The sequence below is a fragment of the Callithrix jacchus genome, chromosome 8 (genome assembly GCF_049354715.1).
Source record: "Callithrix jacchus isolate 240 chromosome 8, calJac240_pri, whole genome shotgun sequence".
Classification (NCBI taxonomy): domain Eukaryota; kingdom Metazoa; phylum Chordata; class Mammalia; order Primates; family Cebidae; genus Callithrix; species Callithrix jacchus.
The window spans coordinates 138,803,761-138,827,598 of NC_133509.1; the positions used below are offsets into that span (position 1 = coordinate 138,803,761).

General features: G+C 41.8%; 1 protein-coding gene across 6 annotated transcripts in view; it reads left to right on the forward strand.

Moving 5' to 3' along the window:
• The window catches only part of TDRD9 (tudor domain containing 9), a 140,444-nt gene that overhangs the window by 55,551 nt on the left and 61,055 nt on the right, over positions 1 to 23,838 (forward strand). For all 6 annotated transcript variants that reach the window (XM_035261663.3, XM_078335877.1, XM_035261669.3 and 3 more), the window contains 2 exons: positions 3,213 to 3,377; positions 22,425 to 22,528. In XM_035261663.3, the coding sequence (XP_035117554.1) occupies positions 3,213 to 3,377; positions 22,425 to 22,528 (269 nt within the window). The remainder of the gene's footprint in view (positions 1 to 3,212; positions 3,378 to 22,424; positions 22,529 to 23,838) is intronic.

The following is a 23,838-nucleotide window of genomic DNA, read 5'->3' on the forward strand; positions in this document are numbered from 1 at the left end:
CACTTGCTTTCTAAACCATAAAGCATTTTGTTTTCAGGTGTTTATTTGTGGAGGAAAACATTTCTTTTTCTCCTTCTCGTGTCCACAGGTGGGGAAACTTCTGCCTTAGAATATTCACATTTTCACTTGTGGATGCTGAATGAAGGGAACCTGACATTTGGAATCAGTTGTCTTACTGCTTAAAGTGACTATGAAATGAATGAGAGAATTCGGCTATTTCAGTCCTTTTTGGAGTCTTAACTAAGCTGTCGTTGAAGATTATTCACATTGAGACCTTTCTTTTTTTACTCAAGCCAGAATAATGAGTTGATTACACATTATTTAGTTTTCAGTGGTAAAGAGAGTTAAAGTGTTAGTAGATTAAAAAAACCCTACACTGATGGATATGGGGGTAAAGAGTTTGGTACTTACATGAAAGGGTCTGTCAGTTTCACTGTGCTCATGATTTATTAACAAATATGTGAAACAGCATATTTTCTCGATATAGAAACTTACATGTACATGTAGTTGGGCCAAGAAATTAGAAATCATATTCTAGATGGTTTTGTAAAAGGTTTTTTAAAAACTCTGAAAAAATGTTTATTACTTACCTTTTAAAGAGAGTCCTACTGTCAGGAGGACTTGGTGTGGGAGCACAGGCATATGGGCCTTAAGGCTTCCTTTTCTCTCCCTGTCAAGCTTTAGGTCCCTGTGGGTCCCCTGACCTGGCTTCCTCTCAGTGCCTCCTCTATACCATCCTGCAGCCACTGACCTTGCTGTTATCTCTAGCTGACTGGACTTAGCTCAGGCCCATTCTAGACAGGTGGTTGTCTTGGGTGGCTGCTGACTTGTCTGTTTGGAGAAGAGGCAGAGGGCTGCGGTTGGGGGGTGGGGGGCGGTGGAAAAGGGAGGCTGGTGGCTGGGCTGATCCTCCTTGCCCCTAGCAGTCCAGGCTGGGCCTCTTGTTTGCAGGCTGCACTCAGTGTACTGCAGTCCAGTAGCCTCATAATTCCTTAAAACCCAGTTTAGAGATCATTTATGGTGACTGGGGTGTGTCCCTTAGGAGCCACTCTTCCACTCCAAGTGGCTTCTCAGAGCTTTCTTTCTTTCTTTCTTTCTTTCTTTCTTTCTTTCTTTCTTTCTTTCTTTCTTTCTTTCTTTCTTTCTTTCTTTCTTTCTCTCTCTCTCTTTCTTTCTCTCTTTCTTTCTTTCTCTCTTTCTGTCTTTCTCTCTCTCTTTCTTTCTCTCTCTCTTTCTTTCTCTCTCTCTCTCTCTCTCTCTCTCTCTCTCTCTCTCTCTCTCTTCTTTTTTTTGAGATGGAGTCTTGCTCTGTTGCCAGGCTGGGGCACAGTAGCACAGTCGCGGCTCACTGCAACCTCTGCCTCCTGGGTTCAAGCAATTCTTCCTCTTGAGCCTCCCAAGTAGCTGGGACTACAGGTGCGTGCCACCATGCCCAGCTAATTTTTTTTTGTATTTTTAGTAGAGATGGGGTTTCACCATGTTGGCCAGGATGGTCTCGATCTGTTGACCTCGTGATCTGCCTGCCTTGGCCTCCCAAAGTGCTGGGATTACAGGCATGAGCCACCAAGCCCGGCCAGAGCATTCTTTTTAACTTCAGAAATCTCTTCTCAAAATGAGTTTTAGCCTCTACAGTTTTTACCATTTATATCTAATGCCAATGGGAAAAATACAGATGGTTTGTTTATTCAGTAACTGCACCAAAAATGCCTATATGAAAGTTTATTTTTTGGTTGGGTGCGGTGGCTCATGCCTATAGTCCCAGCACTTTGGGAGGCCAAGGTGTGCAGATCCTGAGAGCTCATCAGTTCAAGACCAGCCTGTGCAACATGGTGAAACCTTGCCTCTACAAAATTTTTTTTTTTTTTTTTTTTACAGAAATTAGCCAGGCATGATGGTGCATACCTGTAGTCCTAGCTGCCTGTGAGGCTGAGGTGGGAGGATCACTGGAGCCCAGGAGGCTGAGATTGCAGTGAGTCGAGATTGCACCACTGCACTTCAGCCTGGGCGATAGAGCCAGAACTTGTCTCAAAGAATTAAAAAAAAGGTTACTTTTTGGCTAGGGATTTCCACTTAGAGCCCTCTATTTGCAATGTACAGTAGGTGGTGAGCAGCAGCCAGACTGCTGTGCCCATTCCCCACGTAGTCCTGTGGAGACTGCTGAACCGGGAGATCCTCAGTCATTAGCCACCTTCTCCTGACACATCTTGTGCTGTCAGCACTGCTCCTGTCATTCATGGCTGAGTTTCTTAAGGATATAATTTCATATTTGCTTTTCGCCAAAACTGAAAGCTGCAGTCAGTCATCTTGCCCCAGTCTGGGGTTGTTTTTCTCTGCTGCTGCTTCTGCTCCACTGCTGTCCTGGGACTTCTCCGCTTTCTTGAGTGGGAGCTAGAGTTTTCTGGATTCCTTGTCTTCTTTGCTGACTTACTCTGTCATTTCTCTGGAACACATTATAGAGTAACTTACTCTTTTTAACTTATTTTAATTTTATTTTTTAGAAACAGGATGTTTCTCTGTTGCCCAGGCTAGAGTGCAGTGGTGTGATAGATCACCACAGCCTCAACTTTCTGGCTGCAGTGATTCTCCCACTTCAGCCTCTTGAGTAGCTGGGACTACAAGAGGGCACCATCCTGCCCAGCTATTCTTAAATTTTTTGTAGCAATAGGGGTCTTGCTATGTTGTCCAGACTGGTTTTAAACTCTTGGCCCAAGATTATAGGCATGAGCCATGGCCCTTGGCCTTACTCTTCTTTTAAAATTTATTTTTTACCTTTTTTTTTTTATAGAGACAGTGGTCTCATGTTGTTGCTCAGGCTGGCCTTATACTCCTGGGCTCAAACAGTTCTCCCACCTCAGCCTTTCAAAGTGTTGGGATTACAGGTGTGAGTCACAGTGTCTTTGCCTGGGCCTTATTCTTTTTTTGAAATTTCACATGTCCTGATGTGAAATTTTCTTTCAGATAATAGTTTTAATTTACCTTTATTGGAGATAAAGTTTATCATTTGATAAGGTACTTGAAAAGAAATAGTAAAAGTTGGTATCTCTGAACGTTGTTTAAACTATAATAATTACACTAGAGATTAAGTTGGGATGGTCTGTTTAAAGTCTCAAGTTACTAGATAAGTAATGAGGCAGAAGAAAAGCCTGCAGTGTTAGAAGTATTGCGTTTGGTGGTTCTCATTGTATTGTTTGATGTTTTCTCTTGCTCTGTAGGTGGTTCTGATGTCGGCTACCATCCACTGTAAAGAGTTTGCAGATTACTTTGCCATTCCTGTTCAGAACAAGATGAGTCCTGCATATGTTTTTGAAGTGGAAGGCAAGCCCCATTCAATTGAAGAGTACTATCTGAATGATTTGGGGCACATTCATCATAGCAAGGTATATTGGAATGTGTTGTTTCGTTTATAGTGAGCGTACTTTTGTATCTGATCAAACCTGCATTCATCACCTGTGATTGTAAGGCCCTGCTAGAAATTGATTATTTTAAAATTGATGCATAGTAAGTGTACATATTTATGGGGTAGTGTGGTGTTTTGATACATAGGTGCAATGTGTTATAATCAAATCAAGGTAATTAGCACACCCATCATCTCAAATATTTATCATTTCTTTGTGGTTGGAACATTTAAAATCCTTATTTTCTAGCTATTTGAAAATAAATGATAAATGGTTGTCAACTGTAGTCACCCCACACTGCTCTAGAACGTGCAGACTGGGCATAGCGATGCGCGTCTGCAGTTCCATCTAGAGCGGAACCCTCATGTCTTTTAAAAAAGACCGCTGGTAGTTATTTCTTATCTAGCTATAATTTTGTAGATATTTCTTATCTAGGATAATTTTGTATCCTCTTCCTATTCTCTCCCCTTCCCAGTCTCTAGTAACTTCTTTTCTTCTCTCTACTCCTGTGAGATCAACCTTCTTAGTGTCCACGTGTGAATGAAAATGTGTGGTACTTATCTTTCTGTGTGAATGAAAATGTGTGGTACTTATCTTTCTGTGTGAATGAAAATGTGTGGTACTTATCTTTCTGTGTGAATGAAAATGTGTGGTACTTATCTTTCTGTGTGAATGAAAATGTGTGGTACTTATCTTCCTGTGTGAATGAAAATGTGTGGTACTTACTGTGCCTGACTTACTTCCACTAACTTCGCAGCCATGTTGCCCAGAATAATAGGATTTCGTTCTTTTTTTTCTTAATGGCCAAGTAGTAGTTATTTGTGTGCGTGTGTATGTGTGTGTGTGTGTGTGTACATATATATATATACACACTGCATTTTATTTATCCATTTATCCCTTGATGTATTTGATTCCATATCTAGGCTATTGTGAATAAAGCCGCAATAAACATGAGCGTGGCACTGTCTCTTCAGCATATTTTTTTTCCTTCCTTTGGACATACCCAGAAGTAGGATGGCTGCGCCATATGATAGTTCCATTTTAGTTTTTTTTGAGGATTCTCCATCCCATTTTCCGTAAAGGCTATGCTAATTTACCTTCCTACCAATGGTGTACAAGAGTTCCCCTTGCTTTGCACTTTTGGCAGCATTTGTCATATTTTGTCTTTTGTTTTTACTTATTTATTTTAGAGATAGAGTCTTGCTGTGGCACCCAGGCTAGAGTGCCCTGGCACTATCATAGCCCACTGAAACTTTGAAGTCCTGGGATCGAGCATTTCTCCTGCCTCAGCCTCCCAAAGCACCCAGCGTTTTTTTGTCTTTTGATAATAGCTATTCTGGCACATGTGAGATAATATCTCAGTATGGTTTGGATTTGCATTTCCCTGACAATTAGTGCTATTGAGCATTTTTTCAAGTGTTACTTAGCGAGTAGTATGTATTCTGTTTAGAAATGTCTTTTATTTATTTGCCTGTTAAAAAATGGGATTGTTTTTTGCTGTTGAGCTCCTTGTATATTCTGGGTATTAATCCCTTGTCGGATGAGGAGTTTGCAGATGTTCCCCCCATTGCAGATTGTCTCTTCACTCAGTTGATTGTTTTCTGTTTTGTGTGGCGTGGAAGCTTGTTAGTTTGATGTAATCCCATTTGTCTACTTTTGCTTTTGCTTTCTGTGCTTTTGAGGTCTTAGCCATAAAAATCTTTGTACAGATCAATGTCCCGAAGTGTTTTCCCTGTGTTTTTGTCTAGTAGTTTCATGGTTTCAGGATTTAGTTTAAATCTTAAATCCATTCTGAGTTGATTTTTGTGTATGTTGAGAGATAGGGGTTTAGTTTTATTTTTCTGCATCTGGATATCCTGTGTTCCCAGCACCATTTATTGAAGAGACCATTCTTTTCCCAGTGAATGTTCTCGGTGCCTTTCTTAAAAATCAGTTGGCTGTAAATATGTGGTTTTATTTCTGGGTTCTTTATTCTGCTCCATTGGTCGTCTGTGTGTCTGTTTTTGTGCCAGTATTTTTTGTGCCACTGTTTTGGTTACCATAGCTTTGTAGCATATTTTGAAATCAGGTAATGTGATGCCTCCTGCTTTGTTCCTTTTGCTCCGGATTGCTTTGGTTTGTGAGATCTTTTGTGGTTCATATGAATTTTAGGATTGCTTTTTGATTTCTATGAAGAATGAATGTCATTGGTATTTTGATTGGAATTGTATCAATCTGTAGATCACTTTGGGTAGTATAGTCATTTTAATAGTATAAGTTCTTCCAGTTCATGGCCAGGCACAGTAGCTCACACCTGTAATCTCAGCACTTTGGGAGGCCAAGATGGGAGGATCATGTGAGCCCAGGAGTTTGAGACCAGCCTGTGCATCATAGTGAGATGCTGTCTTTACAAAAATTAAAAACATTATAATAGCTAGGCACAGTGGCATGTGCCTATAGTTTCAGCTACTTGCAGGGCTAAGGCGGGAGGATCCCTTGAGCCTGGGAGTTTCAGGTTGCACTGAGCCATGATTGTGTCACTGTGCTCCATCCTGGGCAACAGAACAAGACCTTAATTAGTGAGTCAGTCATCTATTTTTCCAGTTCATGAATGTGGGATGTCTTTTCAATTTGTGTCATCTTGTATTGCTTTAATCAATATTTTGTAGTTTTCGTTGTAGAGATTCTTTACCTTGTTCGTTAAATTTATTCTTCGGTATTGTTTTCATAGCTGTTGTAGATAGGATTACCGTCTTGATTTATTTTTCAGATAGTTTGTTGTTGGGGTGTAGAAATGCTACTGATTCTTAATGTTGATCCAGCAACTTAACTGAATTTATCAGTTCTAGGAGTCTTTTGTTGGTGTCTTCAGGTTTCTCTCTCTCTCTCTCTTTTTTTTTTTGGTTGAGATGGGGCCTTACTCTGTTGCCCAAACTGAAGTGCAGTGGCGTGATCTCAGCTCACTGCAACATCTGTCTCCCAGGCTCAAGCAATCCTCCCGCTTCAGCCCCCTGAGTAGCTGGGACTACAGGTATGTGTCACTGCTCCTGGCTAATTTTTGTGCAATTTGTAGAGACAGGATTTCACTATGTTGCCCCAGCTGGTTTCAAACTCCTGGGCTCTTGTGATCTGCCCGCCTTGGCTTCCCAAAGTGCTGGGATTACAGGCATGAGCCACTGCACCTGGCCAAGTTGTTCTATATAAAAGATTATATTGTATGCAAAGAACTTGACTTCCGCCATTCCAATTTGGACACTTTTTATTTGTTTCTCCCTTCTAATTTCTCTGGCTGGGACTTCCAGTACTATGTTGAAAAGAGTAGTGAGAGTGGGTGTTCTTGTCTTTTTTTTTTTTTTTTTTTTTTGAGATGGAGTTTTGCTCTTGTTACCCAGGCTGGAGTGCAATGGCGCGATCTCGGCTCACTGCAACCTCCGCCTTCCGGGTTCAGCCAATTCTCCTGCCTCAGCCTCCCGAGTAGCCGAGACTACAGGCACACGCCACCGTGCCCAGCCAATTTTTTGTAATTTTTAGTAGAGACGGGGTTTCACCATGTTGACCAGGATGGTCTCGATCTGCCGACCTCGTGATCCACACACCTCGGCCTCCCAAAGTGCTAGGATTACAGGCTTGAGCCACCGCGCCCGGCCGGGCATTCTTGTCTTGACCCAGTTCTTAGTATGACATTGGCTGTGGGTTTGTCATGTGTGACCTTTATTATTGTTTTGAGGTACAGTTCTTCCATACCTAATTTGTCTAGAGTTTTATCATGAAAGAATGTTGGCTGTATTAGTCCATTTTCACACTGCTAATAAAGACATACCTGAGACTGGGTAATTTATAGAGAAAAAGAGGTTTAATGGACTCACAGTTCCACATGGTTGGGGAAGCCTCACGGTCACGGTGAAAGGCAGAGGAGGAGCAAAGGCAAGCTCTCATAGGCAAGATCATGTGCAGGGGAACTGCCCTTTATTTTCTGGGAACTCAATTTATTTTCGTAAATTGTGAGCATAATAAATACGTTGCATATCCCTGGGAAAATTAAGAGTCCTGGTTTTATACCTGCTGAGACTGAAAAATTAAATGTGAGATTATGATCAGGTATAAAATTATAGATTCATTTGGGGAGGGAAGTAATTTTATTATAAATATAATTTTGATTAAACTTACATTTTTCTAATATAAATTGTATTTATCTAAACCTAAAGGAGGATTGTATTGTAATGGTGAATAATTGATAATATATTTTTATGAAAGGTTGCATGTGATTTAAAATTGTTTTCATATGTATTTAGAAGGCTCAAAAGTCAGGTATATTTCAACATTCCCTTCCTTCTCTCTTCCTCTCTCTATCCAGCAACCTTCCCATCCATGAAGAGGAAACCATTGTTACCAATTTCTTGTGTGTGTGTGTGTGTGTATTTATATTTTATTGCCTTTTAGGTTCTGGGGTACATGTAAAGAACATGCAGGATTGTTGCATAGGTACATACATGGAAATGTGGTTTGCTGCCTCCATCCCCATCACCTATATCTGGTATTTCTCCCCATGTTATCCCTCCCCAACATCCTACCCCCTACTGTCCCTCCTCTAGCCCCCCACCACAGACCTCACTGTGTGATGCTCCCCTCCCTATGTCCATGTGTTCTCATTTTGTTCAACACTCACCTATGAGTGAGAACATGTGGTGCTTGATTCTCTGTTCCTGTATCTGTTTGCTGAGAATGATGGTTTCCAGGTTCATCCATGTTCCTGCAAAGGACACAAACTCATCTTTTTTATGGCTGCACAGTATTCCATGGGTATATGTGCCACATTTTCCCTGTCTAGTCTATCATTGATGGGCATTTGGGTTGGTTCCAAGTCTTTGCTATTGTAAACAGTGCTGGAATCAACATGCATGTGCATGTGTCCTTATAATAGAATGATTTATAATCCTTTGGGTATATACCAAGTAATGGAATTGCTGGGTCGAATGGAATTTCTATTTCTAGGTCCTTGAGGAATCATCACACTGTCTTCCACAATGGTTGAACTAATTTACACTCCCACCAACAGTATAAAAGTGTTCCTACTTCTCCACATCCTCTCCAGCATCTGTTGTCTCCAGATTTTTTAATGATCACCATTCTCACTGGCATGAGATGGTATCTCAATGTGGTTTTGATCTGCATTTCTCTAATGACCAGTGATGATGAGCATTTTGTCATATGTTTTTTGGCCTCATATATGTCTTCTTTTGAAAAGTGTTTGTTCATATCCTTTGCGCACTTTTAAACGGGTTTGTTTTTTTCTTGTACATTTGTTTTAGTTCTTTGTAGATTTTGAATATAAGTCCTTTGTCAGATGGGTTGATTGCAAAATTTTTTTCCCATTCTGTTGGTTGCCGATTCACTCTAATGAGTGTTTCATTTGCTGTGCAGAAGCTGTGAAGTTTGATTAGGTCCCATTTGTCTATTTTGGCTTTTGCTGCCAATGCTTTTGGTGTTTTGGTCACGAAGTCCTTGCCTACTCCTATGTCCTGAATGGTTTTGCCTAGGTTTTCTTCTAAGGTTTTTATGGTGTTAGGTCTTATGTTTAAGTCTTTAATCCATCTGGAGTTAATTTTAGTGTAAGTTTTCAGGAAGGGGTCCAGTTTCTGCTTTCTTCAGATGGCTAGCCAGTTTTCCTGACACCATTTATTAAACGGGGAATCCTTTCCCCATTACTTGCTTTTGTCAGGTTTGTCAAAGATCAGATGGTTGTAGATGTGTGGCGTTGCCTCCGAGGCCTGTGTTCTTTCCATCAGTCTATATCTTTGTTTTGGTACCAGTACCATGCTGTTTTGATTACTGTAGCCTTGTAGTATAGTTTGAAGTTAGGTAGCATGATGCCTCCAGCTTTGTTCTTTTTGCTTAGGATTGTCTTGGTTATGCTGGCTCTCTTTTCATTCCATATGAAGTTTAAGGTGGCTTTTTTCCCAGTTTTGTGAAGAAGGGCATTGGTAGCTTGATGGGGATATCATTGAATCTGTAAACTTTGGGCAGTATGGTCATTATCATGATATTGATTCTTTCTAACTATGAGTATGGAATATTTTTCCATCTGTTTCTGTCCTCTCTTATTTCCTTGAGAAGTGGTTTGTAGTTTTCCTTGAAGAGGTCCCTTACGTTCCTTGTGAGTTGTATTCCTAGGTATTTTATTCTCTTTGTAGCAATTGTGAATGGAAGTTCGTTCTTGATTTGGCTTTCTTTAAGTCTGTTATTGGTGTAGAGGAATGCTTGTGATTTCTGCACTTTGATTTTTTATCCTGAGACTTTGCTGAAGTTGCTTATCCGTTTCAGGAGATTTTGGGCTGAGATGATGGGGTCTTCTAAATACACAATCATGTTGTCTGCAAATAGAAACAGTTTGACTTCCTCCTTTCCTATTTGAATACCCTTTATTTCTTTTGCTTGCCTGACTGCTCTGGCTAGAACTTCCAGTACTATATTGAATAGGAGTGGTGAGAGAGGGCATCCTTGTCTAGTGCCAGATTTCAAAGGGAATGCTTCCAGTTTTTGCCTTTGCAGTATGATATTGACTGCGTGTTTCTCATAAGTAGCTTTTATTATTTTGAGATATGTTCTGTTGATACCTAGTTTATTGAGAGTTTTTAGCATAAAGTGCTGTTGAATTTTGTCGAAGGCCTTCTCTGCATCAATTGAGATAATCATGTGGTTTTTGCTTTGGTTCTGTTAATGTGGTGAATTACGTATATAGACTTGCATGTGTTGAACCAGACCTGCACCCCGGGATGAATCCTACTTGATTGTGATGGACGAGCTTTTTGATGTGCTTGTTGCAATTGGTTTGCCAGTATTTTATTGAAGATTTTTGCATCGATGTTCATCATGGATATTGGCCTGAAGTTTTCTTTTCTTGTTGAGTCTCTGCTGGGTTTTGGTGTCAGGATGATGTTGGTCTCATAAAATGATTTGGGGAGGATTCTCTCTTTTTGTATTGTTTGGAATAGTTTCAGAAGGAATGGTACCAGCTCCTCTTTGTATGTCTGGTAGAACGCGGCTGTGAACCCATCTGGACCTGGACTTTTTTTGGTTGGTGGGCTATTAATTTCTGCCTCAACTTCAGCCCTTGTTATTGGTCTATTCAGGGTTTCGACTTCTTCCTGGTTTAGGCTTAGGAGGGTGTAAGTGTCCAGGAATGTATCCATTTCTTCCAGGTTTACTGGTTTATGTGCATAGAGTTGTTTATAGTAATCTCAGATGGTGATTTGTATTTCTGTGGAATCTGTGGTGATAGCCCCTTTATTGTTTTTTATTTCATCTATTTGATTCTTCTCTCTTTTCTTTTTTATTAATCTGGCTAGTGGTCTATTTTGTTGAACTTTTCAAAAAACCAGCTCCTGGGTTTATTGATTTTTTTGAAGGGTTTTTTTGTGTCTCTGTCTCCTCCAGTTCTGCTCTGATCTTAGTTATTTTTTGTCTTCTGCTAGGTCTTGAGTTTTTGATCTTGCTCCTTTATCTCTTTCAATTCTGATGACAGGGTGTTGATTTTAGATCTTTCCTTGCTTCTCATGTGGGCATTTGTTGCTATAAATTTTCCTCCAGACACTGCTTTAAATGTGTCCCAGAGATTCTTGTATGTTGTGTCTTCGTTCTCGTTGGTTTCGAAGAACATCTTTATTTCTGCCTTCATTTCATTGTTTATCCAGTCAACATTCAAGAGCCAGTTGTTCAATTTCTATGAACTTGTGAGGTTCTGAGTTAGTTTCTGAATTCTGAGTTCTAATTTGATTGCACCGTGGTCTGAAAGACTTGTTTGTTATGATTTCTGTTCTTTTTGCATTTGCTGAGGAGTGATTTACTTCGAGTTATGTGGTCAATTTTAGAGCAGGTGTGATGTGGTGCTTAGAATAATGTATATTCTGTGGATTTAGGGTGGGTAGAGTTCTGTAAATGTCTATTAGGTTTGCTTCGGCCAGGTCTGAATTCAAGTCCTGGATATCCTTGTTAATTTTATGTCTGGTTGATCTGTCTAATATTGACAGTGGAGTGTTAAAGTCTCCCACTATTATTGTATGGGAGTCGAAGTCTCTTTGTAGGTCATTAAGAACTTGACTTATGTATGTGGATGCTCCTCTATTGGGTGCATATGTATTTAGGATCGTTAGCTCTTGTTGCATTGATCCTTTTACCATTATGTAATGCCCTTCTTTGTCTCTTTTGATCTTGGTTGGTGTAAAGTCCATTTTATCAGAGACTAGGATTGCAGCTCCTGCTTCTTTTTGCTCTCCATTTGCTTGGTAGATCTTCTTCCATCCCTTTATTTTGAGCCTATGTGTGTCCTTGCATGTGAGATGGGTTTCCTGGATACAGCACACTGATGGGTTTTGGCTTTTTATCCAATCTACCAGTCTGTGTCTTTTGATTGGGGCATTTAGCCCATTTACATTTAAGGTTAATATTGTTATGTGTGAATTTGGTCCTGCCATTTTGATGCTAGCTGGTTGTTTTGCCCATTAGATGATGCAGTTTCTTCATTGCGCTGATGCTCTTTACCATTTGGTATGTTTTTGGAGTGGCTGGTACTGGTTCCTTTCTATGTTTAGTGCTTCTTTCAGGAGCTCTTGTAAAGCAGGCCTGGTGGTGGTGAAATCTCTGCGCAATTGCTTGTTCATAAAGGATTTTGTTTTTCCTTCACTTATGAAGCTCAGTTTGGCTGGATATGAAATTCTAGGTTGAAAGTTCTTTTCTTTAAGGATGTTGAATATTGACCCCCACTCTCTTCTGGATTGTAGGGTTTCTGCCAAGAGATCTGCTGTGAGTCTGATGTGCTTCCTTTTGTGGGTAACCCGACTTTTCTCTCTGGCTGCTCTTTGCATTTTTTCCTTCATTTCAACCCTGGTGAATCTGACAATTATGTGCCTTGGGGTTGCTCTTCTTGAGGAATATCTTTGTGGTGTTCTCAGTATTTCCTGGACTTGAATATTGGCCTGCCTTGCTAGTTTCGGGAGGTTCTCCTGGATAATATCCTGAAGAGTGTTTTCCAGCTTGGATTCATTCTCTCTGTCACATTCAGATACACCTGTCAAATGTAGATTAGGTCTTTTCACATAATCCCATATTTCTTGGAGACTTTGTTCATTTTTTTCCCTCTTTTTTCTCTAATCTTGCCTTCTCATTTTATTTCATTGAATTGATCTTGAATCTCTGATATTGTTTCTTCTGCTTGGTCAATTCGGCTATTGAAAGTTGTGTATGCTTTGTGAAGTTCTCGTGTTGTGTTTTTCAGCTCTATCAATTCATTCATATTCCTCTGTGAGCTGTTTATTCTCATTAGCATTGCGTGAAACCTTTTTCAAGGTTCTTAGTTTCTTTGCATTGGGTTAGAACTTGATCTTTTAGCTCAGAGAAGTGTATTATTCCTCACCTTCTGAATCCTGTTTCTGTCAGTTCATCGGAATCATTCTCCATCCAGTTTTGTTCCCTTGCTAGGGAGGAGTTGTGCTCCCTTGGAGAAGGAGAGTCATTCTGATTTTGGTTATTATATTCATCCTTTTTGTGCTGGTTTCTTCCTATCTTGTTGGATTTATCTACCTGTGGTCTTTGTGGTTTGTGACTTTCAGATGGGATCTCTGAGTGGATGTCCTTTTTGTTGCTGATGAAGTTATTTCTTTGTTTCTTAGTTTTCCTTCTAACAGTCAGGCCCCCATGCTGTAGGACTGCTGGAGGTCCACTCCAGACCCTGCTTGCCTGGGGATCACCTGCAGCATCTGCAGAACAGTAAGTGTTGCTGCCAGTTTCTTCTTCTGTTATCTTTGTCCCAGAAGGATACCTGCCAGATGTCAGCCTGAGCTCTCCTTTATGAAGTGTCTCTTTGGTTATACGGGAGTTGGGGAGCTGCTTGAGGAGACAGTCTGTCCATCATAGGAGCTCAAGTGCTGAGCTGTGAGCTCCACTGTTCTGTGCAGAGCTGCTGGGCAGGTACGTTTAAGTCTGTTGCAGCAGAACTCATAACTGCCTTTGTTTTGCCGGGTGCACTGTCATGGGAAGGTGGGGCTTTATTTATAAGTTCCTGTCATTCTGCTGCCTCTTTTCAGAGATGCCCTGCCCAGCGAGGAGGTACTGTAGTCACAGTCTTCCAGCAGAGGTGTTGCTGAGCTGCCGTGGGCTCTGCTCAGCTGCTGTGTGAACTTGCTTGCAGTTTTGTTTTTAGGGGTATAGTTAGAACTGCCTCGGTAATGGCAGTCTGCCTCAGTAAATGTTGGACTGTCCCTGTAATGGCGGACTGCCTTGGTAATGGCAGAGCTGGACTGCCCTGGGTCCAGCTCAGCTTTTTGTGAGACTCTCAGTCCAGAGTGTTTCAGATTGCTGGTCTTTGTGGGTGTGGGACCAGCTGAGCCAGATCACCTGGCTTCCTGTTTCAGACCCCTTTTTTCAGTTGAACCGGTGACTCTGTCTCTCAAGTGTTCCAGTCGCCAGTTGAAGTGGTGCCCTGATTTGTGTCAGTTTTTGTGTGGAGACCCACTGTGCTGGCTGAAAGAGCTGTGCTGGAGACTCATGGCGCTTTTCTGCCCGGGAATCTTCTGGTCTGTGGGCAGTAAAAATGTGTTTGGAAATGTGATGATCACTCACTCTCTGCGTTTTTGCTGGGAACTGCAATCTAGACCTGTTCCTATTTGGCCATCTTGGATCCTCTCCGGTTACCAATTTCTTAAGAATCATTTCACAGTTTTTTTTATGCCTGTACAAGCAAATATGAATGTGTATCTCTTTTCTCCTCAAATGGTAGCATTCTGTGCTCATGTTCCTTTTTTCACTTAATTTTTCAAATATTTTCATGTCACTATATTATTTTTTCTTCCTTTTTTAAAGAGCCACATGACATTCCTTCATGTGTATTAAATATTCCATTCTTTATTAACTAATCTCTGATGTTTCTGGTCTCATTACAAATAGTGCTACGGTGAATAACTTCACACATATGAAAGTGTATCTTGTAGACTAGGGCTTCTCAGCCTCTGCACAATTGACATTTTGGGCCAGATAATTCTGTGTGGTGTGGAAAATTCTCAACATCTTAGAACTTTTTATAGCTTCCCTGCCTCACCCACTGGATGCAAGTAGCATCCTTCTTTCCTTTCCTCTTAGGACAACCAGAAACGTGTCTAGACATTGCCACATATCCCCTGGGGAGTAAAGCGCCTCTATGTTGAGACCCCTGTGTAGGTTATGCCTTCCTAGAATATAAATTTTTGGAGGTAGAATTGTTAGGTCAAAGGTTATATACATTTGTAATTTTGATGGACACTGCCAAATGGTTTGTATAGTTTAACTTTTATTAAAAATGTCTATGATGTTAAACACTAGTCTCTACTGTAATGAGATGGCTGAACAGGTTTCATCCACCATAAGAAGAGATACTTTGTCAGATCTAATCATGTCCGAGGCAGGCCACTTCTGGCCATTCAACACAGCACTTGATTTTCCCAACTTTTTAAATTACAGTATTTCAAAAGAATAGAAAAGTTGAAAGAATTTTATAGTGAACACCTGTACGCCCATTACCTAGATTTTGTAACTGACATTTGCTTAGTAACAGTTAAAAAAATAAAACTAATTAAACTTCACTTCATTTGGTTTGATTCATTTTTCCATAGCGTTCTTTATTCCGTGATCCCGTCTAGGATGCTACATCAGCTGTAGTCCTCGTGTGTTCTTAGGCTGCTCCTGGCTGTGGTAGTTTCTCCGACTTTCCTCACTGCTGATGACTTTGATGGTTTTCAGGAGAACTGGTCAGGCATTCTATAGGACACTCGTATACTGGAGTTAAGCTGTTGCTTTTCTCATGGTTAGGCTGGGGTTACTGGTTTCGGGGGGAAGACCATGGGGCAAGGTGCCATTTTTGTCACATATCAAGGGTGTACACTATCAACATGACTTTTACTGGCTGTCCTAAGTCTGTTTAATGTTTTTTAATGAAAAAATTTAAATTGACATAATTGATGGTATATACAGTGATGTGCTACATACAGTACATGGTGATGAGCTCAGTGTGACTAGCATGTCCATTGTATCAAGCATTTATTTTTTGTGTGTTGGTAACATTCAGTAGCCTTCTATAGCTGTTTGGAACTACATATATTGGTTTCTTTTTAAAAATCACATCAAAGGACATTTCAGTGCTGTATTACTGTTAACCATAGCCATCCAGCAGTGCCGGAGACCACTGGAATCTCCTCATCCTATCTAACTGTCCTGGTGTGTCCTTTAACGAATCTCCCTATTGCCTCCTTTCCCCTGCCCCTCCCAGCCTCTGGTGTCTTCTGTTCTACTCTTTACTTCTATTAGATGAACTGTTTTTTAGCTTCTACATGAGTCAGAACATGTGTGTTTAACTTTCTGTTCCTGGCTCATTTCACTTAACATAATGTTCTCCAGTTTCATCCATGTTGCTGCAGATGACAGGATTTCATGCTTTTTATGGCTGAATAATACACCATTGTGTATATATTCTCCATTTTCTTTCTCCATCTGTTGTACACCTATGTTGATTCCTTATCTTGGCTATTGTGAATAGCATTTAACACCATTATTAAGGAATACCTCTGTCTGGATAATTTATAAAAGAAAGAGCTTTATTTGGCGCACAGCTCTGCAGGCTATACAAGAACTGTGGCACTGGCCTCTGCTCATGGAGCTGATATGTGCAGAGATCATATGGTGAGATTGGAAGGAGATGGGTGTGCCAGGCTTTTTGTAACAATCAGCCCATCAGCCCTGAGAGGAAAGTGGGGGAACTCTGGTAGGAACTCATAATAGTGAGTACTCAGTCTCCCTGTCAGGGGAGGAAATTAATCTGTTACTGAGGCATCTACCCCACTGACCTAAACACCTGCTATTAGGCCCCACCTCCAACACCGGAATATAATGTCAACATGAGATTTGGAGGGGACAAACATCCAAACTGTAGCACTGACATGCAGACTCTGGTCACCGGAAAGGTTGTGGTTGCCAGATTTCTTCATTGTGCCTAACTGTCTCCTTTCCACATTGTATTCTTGAGAAACAAGTTGCCACGTGAGGCTCTATTCAGGGCAGGGAGAAGGTAGTATGTACATTTACAACATTTAAAAATTTTCCATTTTCTGACAATTTTTTTTCTTTGAGATTGAGTCTTGCTCTGTTACCTAGGCTGGAGTGCAGTGGTGTGATCGTAGCTCACTGTATGTAACCTCGAACTCCTTGGCCCAAGGGATTCTCCCACCTCAGCCTTCCAAGCAGCTATGACTGCAGATGTGTACCACCAGCCTGGCTAATTTAAAAAAAGTGTTTTTTTTTTTTTTTTTTTTTTTTTGTGGTGATGGGGTCTTGCCGTGTTGCCTAGGCTGATCTTGAACTCCTGTCCTCAAGTGATCCTCTTGCTTTAGTCTCCCAAAGTGCTGGGATTATAGGCATCAGCAATCATGCCTAGCCTCTGACTCTTTTCAAATGTGAGAGATGATGATTTACCAGTCTCCTTTCCAGCTGGCTGAGGTCTGATTAATTCTTGTTAATGTTCATTGTGTATTTTGTGTCAGAGCTTACAACACTTAGATGCTTCCTTGTGGACCTGCTGAGGAGCTGGGTTGGGCCTCGCCATTTGCTGTCTGAGCCTGTGTGGTCAAGACAATGCAGCTTTCTAGGCACCTAGGGCCCCCTTGCTCCGTGGGTGGGTTACAGTCAGCAGGATCTGGCTTTAGCAAAATTTACTCAACATATTGTTTTTAGTACCTGATAAGGTGCTCAGTAAATATTTCAGTGAATGAATATGCAACACTTAGCTGTCATAGCTGTTCCTTGACTTGTAATGGGGTTATGCCCTCATACAACCATTGTGAGATGAAATTATCATGAAGGTGCAAATACATTTAATCCACCTAGCCTCCTAGCCTGCCTGGAATCAGTTCAGAGCACTCAAAGTCACCAGATACTGCACCAAAAGTAAAAAGCAGAATGGTTTCATCGTAAAGTCTTAAAAGTTGAATCACTGTAAGTCAGGGACAGTCTGTGTTAACTTTAAGCTTATAAAAATGGTGTTTTGTATAGATCCTTTTATATAGCTTTCAGAGTCAGAGGACCTTGTTAAAATTCCGATTGTGTTACTGTCACTACTTTTGTCGTGTTACCTCTCCACACTGGCTGCTGTTAGAAGGGAGAAGCCCCTCCCTTCATGGAGTGCTAGCTGCGCCTCCTGTGCTTCATGTTTCATCTTTCTTTCTTCTTAGGGACCCTGACTGATCTACTGTTTCCCCCTCCCCATTGTTACCATTAATGTCTCTTTTTCTGCTGCCCTTTTCTTGTCCACATTGAAACATAACTGAAGCACCTTTTATGAATACCCACCAGGTCTCAGGCTGCTCTCCAGCCTTTGCCAGCCTGTGGACTTGCCCTTTCTCTACTTTTCCACCTCCTGCAGGCAGTTCATTCATTGCAGGGTGGTGTCCCCTGTTCCCACTCAGACTGCATCTGCCAGGGTCTCTGGTGACTCCTTGTTAGGAGAGCTCAGCCCTAAACTGCCCTGGCCTCTCTGCAATATTTGACACTGTTGGCCACTTCGATTTTCTTAAAACTCACCTTCTCCTCAGGTTCTGTGGTGCCCTCCTGGTTTTTCTGTTACCAACTCTGGCTGTTCGCTTTCAGTATCCTTTGGAGAGTCCTTTTCGTCTTTTATATTCAGCTTTTTAAAAAATCGTGGAAGGACAGTCTTAGAAAAAGGGTTAACTAAAATGTAAATGTGTACTGTAGTGAAGTTGTGAGGTGAGTATCTGTGGTTGGCATCCCAGGTCCAGTACTGGAGCATGCCCCCCGCCCCACCCAGACTCACAGTGTGTCACTTTTTTATTTTTTGAAAGAGTCTTGCTCTGTCGTCCAGCCTGGAGAAGAGTGGTGTAATCTTGGCTCACTGCAGCCTCTGCCTCCCAGGTTCAAGTGATCCTCCTGCCTCAGCCTCCCAAGTAGCTGGGATTACAGGCATGTGCTGTCACAGCTGGCTAATTTTGGTGTTTTCAGTAGAGATGGCGTTTCACTGTGTTGGCCAAGCTGGTCTTGAGCTCCTGACCTCAAGTATCCACCTGCCTTGGCCTCCCAAAATGCTGGGATTACAGATGTGAGCAACTGCGCCTGCCCTGCAGTGTGTCACCTTTGGACCTCACCTCTCCACCTTAGGGTGCAGCTTTACATAATCTAGTTTATGGCTTTGTTTTTCATCTTTAGGTCTCGAATCCACTTAAGATGGATTTTGGATTGACATGGGGTAAGATTTCATCTTCCCCGCATATGAGTGTTTAGCACCATTTATTTCCCCCTCCACCTGTAGTGCCCACACTCTTATAGGCTGTCTGTGTCCCCCTCTCCTCCTGGGACTGGCTGGCCTGGCCTCCTCATGGTCATAGCAGACGTGCCAGGTTCCCAGGCCTCCACTTGGGACAGAAACACTTGCTCTGCCTTGTGTGGACAGAGTCGCACTGGCTAAGCACTTCTGTGAGAGGAATGGCAGACTTCCTCCCTGACTGCATCTATATGAATCACGGTGCTCCCACCATGTTCCTGCCCCTGTTCCCTGCCTTGCTTTTTGTCAGAGCATCTCATCTGACATAGTGTGCCTTGACTCACTGGTGTGCAGTTGAGGAAAGCAGAAGCACTGTCTTTCGTGTTTCTTCCTGATCGTGGCTCACAAGAAGGCACAATTCAGCAGTGGGTCAGTGGGCCTGCAGTCGGTGCACTTCATAGTTGTCTCAGGCCTGGCTTAGAAGAAGCAGGGTGTGCGTTGTATCTTATCAGGGTGCTTAAAAATATTCACTTCCTTGGAACTAACTTGTGAGTCAATGCCATGCCTTTTATATGGCTTCAAAAGACTTCAGATGAGTTTGGATGCCACTGTTGGCGTTTGTGAAAGTATGCCTTTTTTTCCTATTTATTTTTTATACAGTTGTGTTATGACCAGTATTATTACTTAGATAAAGCAGAAAACTAAAATAAAGTTTAAATATTATGGCTGGGTGCAGTGGCTCATGCCTGTGGTCCCAGCACTTTGGGAGGCTGAGGCAGGTGGGTCACTTGAGGTTGGGAGTTTGAGACTCCTGACCAACGAGGTTTCACTCCATCTCTACTAAAAATACAAAAATTAGCTGGGCATGGTGGTGGGTGCCCAAATCTCATCTTGAATTCCCATGTACTGTGGGAGGGACCCAGTGGGAAGTAATTGAATCCTGGGGGTAGATGTTTCCTGTTCTGTTCTCATGTAGTGAATAAGTCTAACGAGATCTGATGGTTCTGTAAGGGGGAGTTTTTCTGCATAAGCTCTGTCTTTGTCTGCTGCCATCCATGTAAGACATGACTTGCTCCTCCTCGCCTTCCAACATGATTGTGAGGTTTCCCCAGCCACATGGAACTGTAAGCCCATTAAACCTCTTTCTTTTGTAAATCGCCCAGTCTTGGGTATGTCTTAGCAGTGTGAAAATGGACTAATATAGTAAATTGGTATCCGTAGAGTGGGGCACTGTTGATACCAAAAAAAATGTGCAGGTGACTCACTTTGGAACTGAGTAACAAGGCAGAGAGGTTAGAACAGTTTGGAGGGCTTAGAAGGAGACAGGAAAATGTGGGAAAGTTTGGAACTTCCTAGAGACGTGTTGAATGGCTTTGAACAAAATGCTGATAGTGATATGGAGAATAAAATCCAGGCTGACGTGGTCTCAGATGGAGATGAGGAACTTGTTGGGAACTGGAGCAAAGGTGACTCTTATGTTTTAGCCAAAAGACTGGTGGCATTTTGCCTCGCCCTAGAGATTTGTGGAATTTCGAACTTGAAAGAGACGATTTAGGGTATCTGGTGGAAGAAATTTCTAAGCAGCAGAGCATTCAAGATGTGTCTTGGGTGCTGTTAAAGGCATTCAGTTTTAAAAGGGAAACAGAGAATAAAAGTTTGGAAAATTTGCAGGCTGACAATGCAATAGAAAAGAAAATCCCATTTTCTGAGAAGTTCAAGTCAGCTGCAGAAATTTGCATAAGTAATGAGGAGCCCAATGTTAATCCCCAAGACAGTGGAGAAAATGTGTCCAGGGCATGTCAGAGGTCTTCACAGCAGCCCCTGTCCCCCCATCACAGGCCTGGAGGCCTAGGAAGAAAAAGGGGTTTCGTAGGCCTTGCCCTGGGTTCCTCTGCTGTGTGCAGCCTAGGGAATTGGTGCCCTGTGTCCCAGCTGCCCTAGCTGTGGCTGAAAGGGGCTCTAGAGGGTGCAGGCCTAAGCTTTGGTGCCCTGTGTCCCTGCTTCCCTAGCTGTGGCTGAAAGGGGCTTCAGAGGGTGCAGGCCTAAGCTTTGGTGGCTTTCACATGTTGTTGAGCCTGTAGATGCACAGAAATCAAGAATTTGGCTTTGGGAACTTCTGCCTAGATTGAACAGGGTGTGTGGAAATACCTAGATGTCAGGGCAGAAGTTTGCTGCAAGGGCAGCGGGGCTCTCACTGAGAACCTCTGTTAGGACAGTGCAGAAGCGAAATGTGGGGTCAAAGCCTCCACATGGAGCCCCTGCTGGGGAACCACCTAATGGAGCTATGAGAAGAGGGCCATTGTCATCCAGACCCCAGAATAGTAGATTCACTGATAGCTTATACCATGCACCTGGAAAAGCCACAGCAACTTAATGCCAGCCCATGAAAGCAGTCAGGAGGGAGCCTGTACTTTGCAAAACCACAGGGGAGGAGGTGCCCGAGACATGGGAACCCACCTCTTACATCAGCATGATCCGGATGTGAGACATGGAGTCAAAGAAGATAATTTTGGAGCTTTAAGATTGGACTGCCCTGCTGTATTTTAGACTTGCATGTAGCCCCTTTATTTTGGCCAGTTTCTCTCTCGGAAGGGCTGTATTTACCCAATGCCTGTACCCCCGTTGTAACTAGGAAGTAACTAACTTGCTCTGAGACTGGGGCTATGGACTTTTTAGTTAATGATGAAATGAGTTAAGACTTTGAGGGGACTGTTGGGAAGGCATGATTGTGTTTTGAAATGTGAGGACATATTTGGGAGGGGCCAGAGGCAGAATGGTATGATTTGGCTGTGTCCCCACCCAAATCTCATGTTGAATTCTCATGTGTTGTGGGAGGGACCCAGTGGAAAGTAATTGAATCTTGGGGGCAGGTCTCTTCTGTGCTTTCTTGTGATGGTAAGTCTCATGCAATCTGATGGTTCTGTAAGGGAGAGTTTCCCTACACAAGCTCTCTCTGTGCCTCTTGTCATCCATGTAAGATGTGACTTGCTCCTCCTTGCCTTCCGCTATGATTGTGAGGGTTCCCCAGCCACGTGCATCTGTAAGTCCATTAAACCTATTTCTTTTGTAAATTGCCTAGTCTTGGGTATGTCTTTATCAGCAGTGTGAAGATGGACTAATGCACAGCCTGACTTGGGGAGTTTGCCACTTGTGCTTGGTGCTCAGTGTTTGGTAGTGGTGCCTCAGGGGCAAGTTTATGTGATCTGGTCTTGGGGTCTTTGCTTTAATAGACAATTAAAAGTAGTCAGGGAACCTTAAACCTTGGTAGATGCATACTTCATCACGTGGTTATGTCATCACCACACATTGGTAGGTACGGATGTGACGTTATGGTTTTCTGGGACTTTTGATATTCAAGGTTACTTTTCACCCATGAAATCTTAGGGCTCTTCGAGGTAGGGGTTTGACAGAGGGAAGGGCACTGGCTTTGAGCTTAGGAACTCCTCCTGGGTTCTATAGACATTTGGGGTGACTTAATCGATGTTTTCAAAATAAACATCCTGCCAAACATGCTGCCTGTGCATGTCTGGGCCCTTGCTCTGGTGGCTGGGGGAGGAGACTGATGAGTATGGTGCTCTGTGTCTGCTGTCCCGAGCAGTGCTGGGCACACAGCACGTGTTCAGACATTACTGCCAATAAAAATCAGGAACTTTTATTTGGAGAATTTGTTACAGTATTTTACTAACAGAGCCGCTCCCATCCAACCCGTTTTTTCTGTAATCCTATTTTGGTATTGCGACTTTTTACTTTTGTGTTTTTAGCTGTCTCATCATCTCCTGGAGGAACCTGTGATAACTAAGGATATATATGGAGTTGCTGTCTCTCTCATTCAGATGTTTGATGACTTGGATATGAAGGAGAGTGGGTAAGAGACACTAAAGTTGGTAATGCACTTTAACGTATATGTGATTTAAAAAAGTATTCATTTGGAAACTTTTTAGTGTTTTTGTAAGAAGGTATAACTATAGGTACATTTTCAGTAGTTACTGTATATACTTTTAAATCAAGTTAGTATTTGGAATTTTTTAATTGGATATTTCTGTTTTAAATAGTTAAAGCCATGCTGAGTGCAGTTTTAGGACTGATAGTTTTAAAAGCTGGGATTTATAGCCTGAAGATAGTTTTTCCAGACATATAAGAGTCTTATTCATAATGCTGGGGTAAAACTTAAAACTTGAAGTCTTACATTAGTAGAAACTGTTGAAACACTTTCCTTGTGTTTGTTTTCATTTACAATTGAAATGCTAGTATTTACTATCAAAAGACATATTCTTGACCCTAAGCAATCTCCTTCTGTAATCTAGCTGTTTATTCATTAAGCTAGTTCTTTGAAAATTGGAACATTTTCCCTGAGGAACAGTTTAAGGTCATAAGTAGTGGGTAGAGTCTATAATTTAAAAAATATCAGCTGGGCACAGAGGCTCATGCCTGTAATCCCAGCACTTTGGGAGGCTGAGGTGGGCAGATTACCAGGTCAGGAGATCAAGACCATCCTGGGCAACATGGTAAAACCCTGTCTCTACTAAAGTACCAAAAATTAGCTGGGCATGGTGGTGTGCACCTGTAGTCTCAGCTACTTGGGAGGCTGAGGCAGGGGAATCACCTGAACCTGCGAGGCAGAGGTTCCAGTAACCTGAGATCATGCCACTGTACTCCAGCCTGGCGACAGAGCAAGACACCCATCTCAAAAAAAAAAATCATATACCATATGATTTAGCCTTTACAGTGCTAATTTCACTCCATCTGTCTCCATAGTTTTGCCTTTTCCAAGATGGTATGTAGTTGGAATTATACAGTATGTATCCTTTACATGTTGGCTTCTTCTACTTAGTAATATGTATTTAGTTTCCTTTGTGTCTTTTCATGACTTATATAGCTCTTTTCTTTTTAGTGCTAAATTCCATTGCCTGGATATACCACCGTTTATTCATTCACCTTCCGTATTTTCTGCTAAGTTCCTCTTTAGCTGTGTCTCATGAGTTCTGCTATGTTGTGTCTTCATTTTTGTTCATCTCTAAGTATTTTCTGATTTCTGTTTTGATTTTTTTCTTTGGCCTATTGGTTTTTAGGAGTGTGTTTAATTTGCACATACTTGTGAATTTCCCCCAATTTTTTCTGTTATACATTTTGAATTTCATTCTATTGTATTTGGAGAACATATTTTATATGATTTCT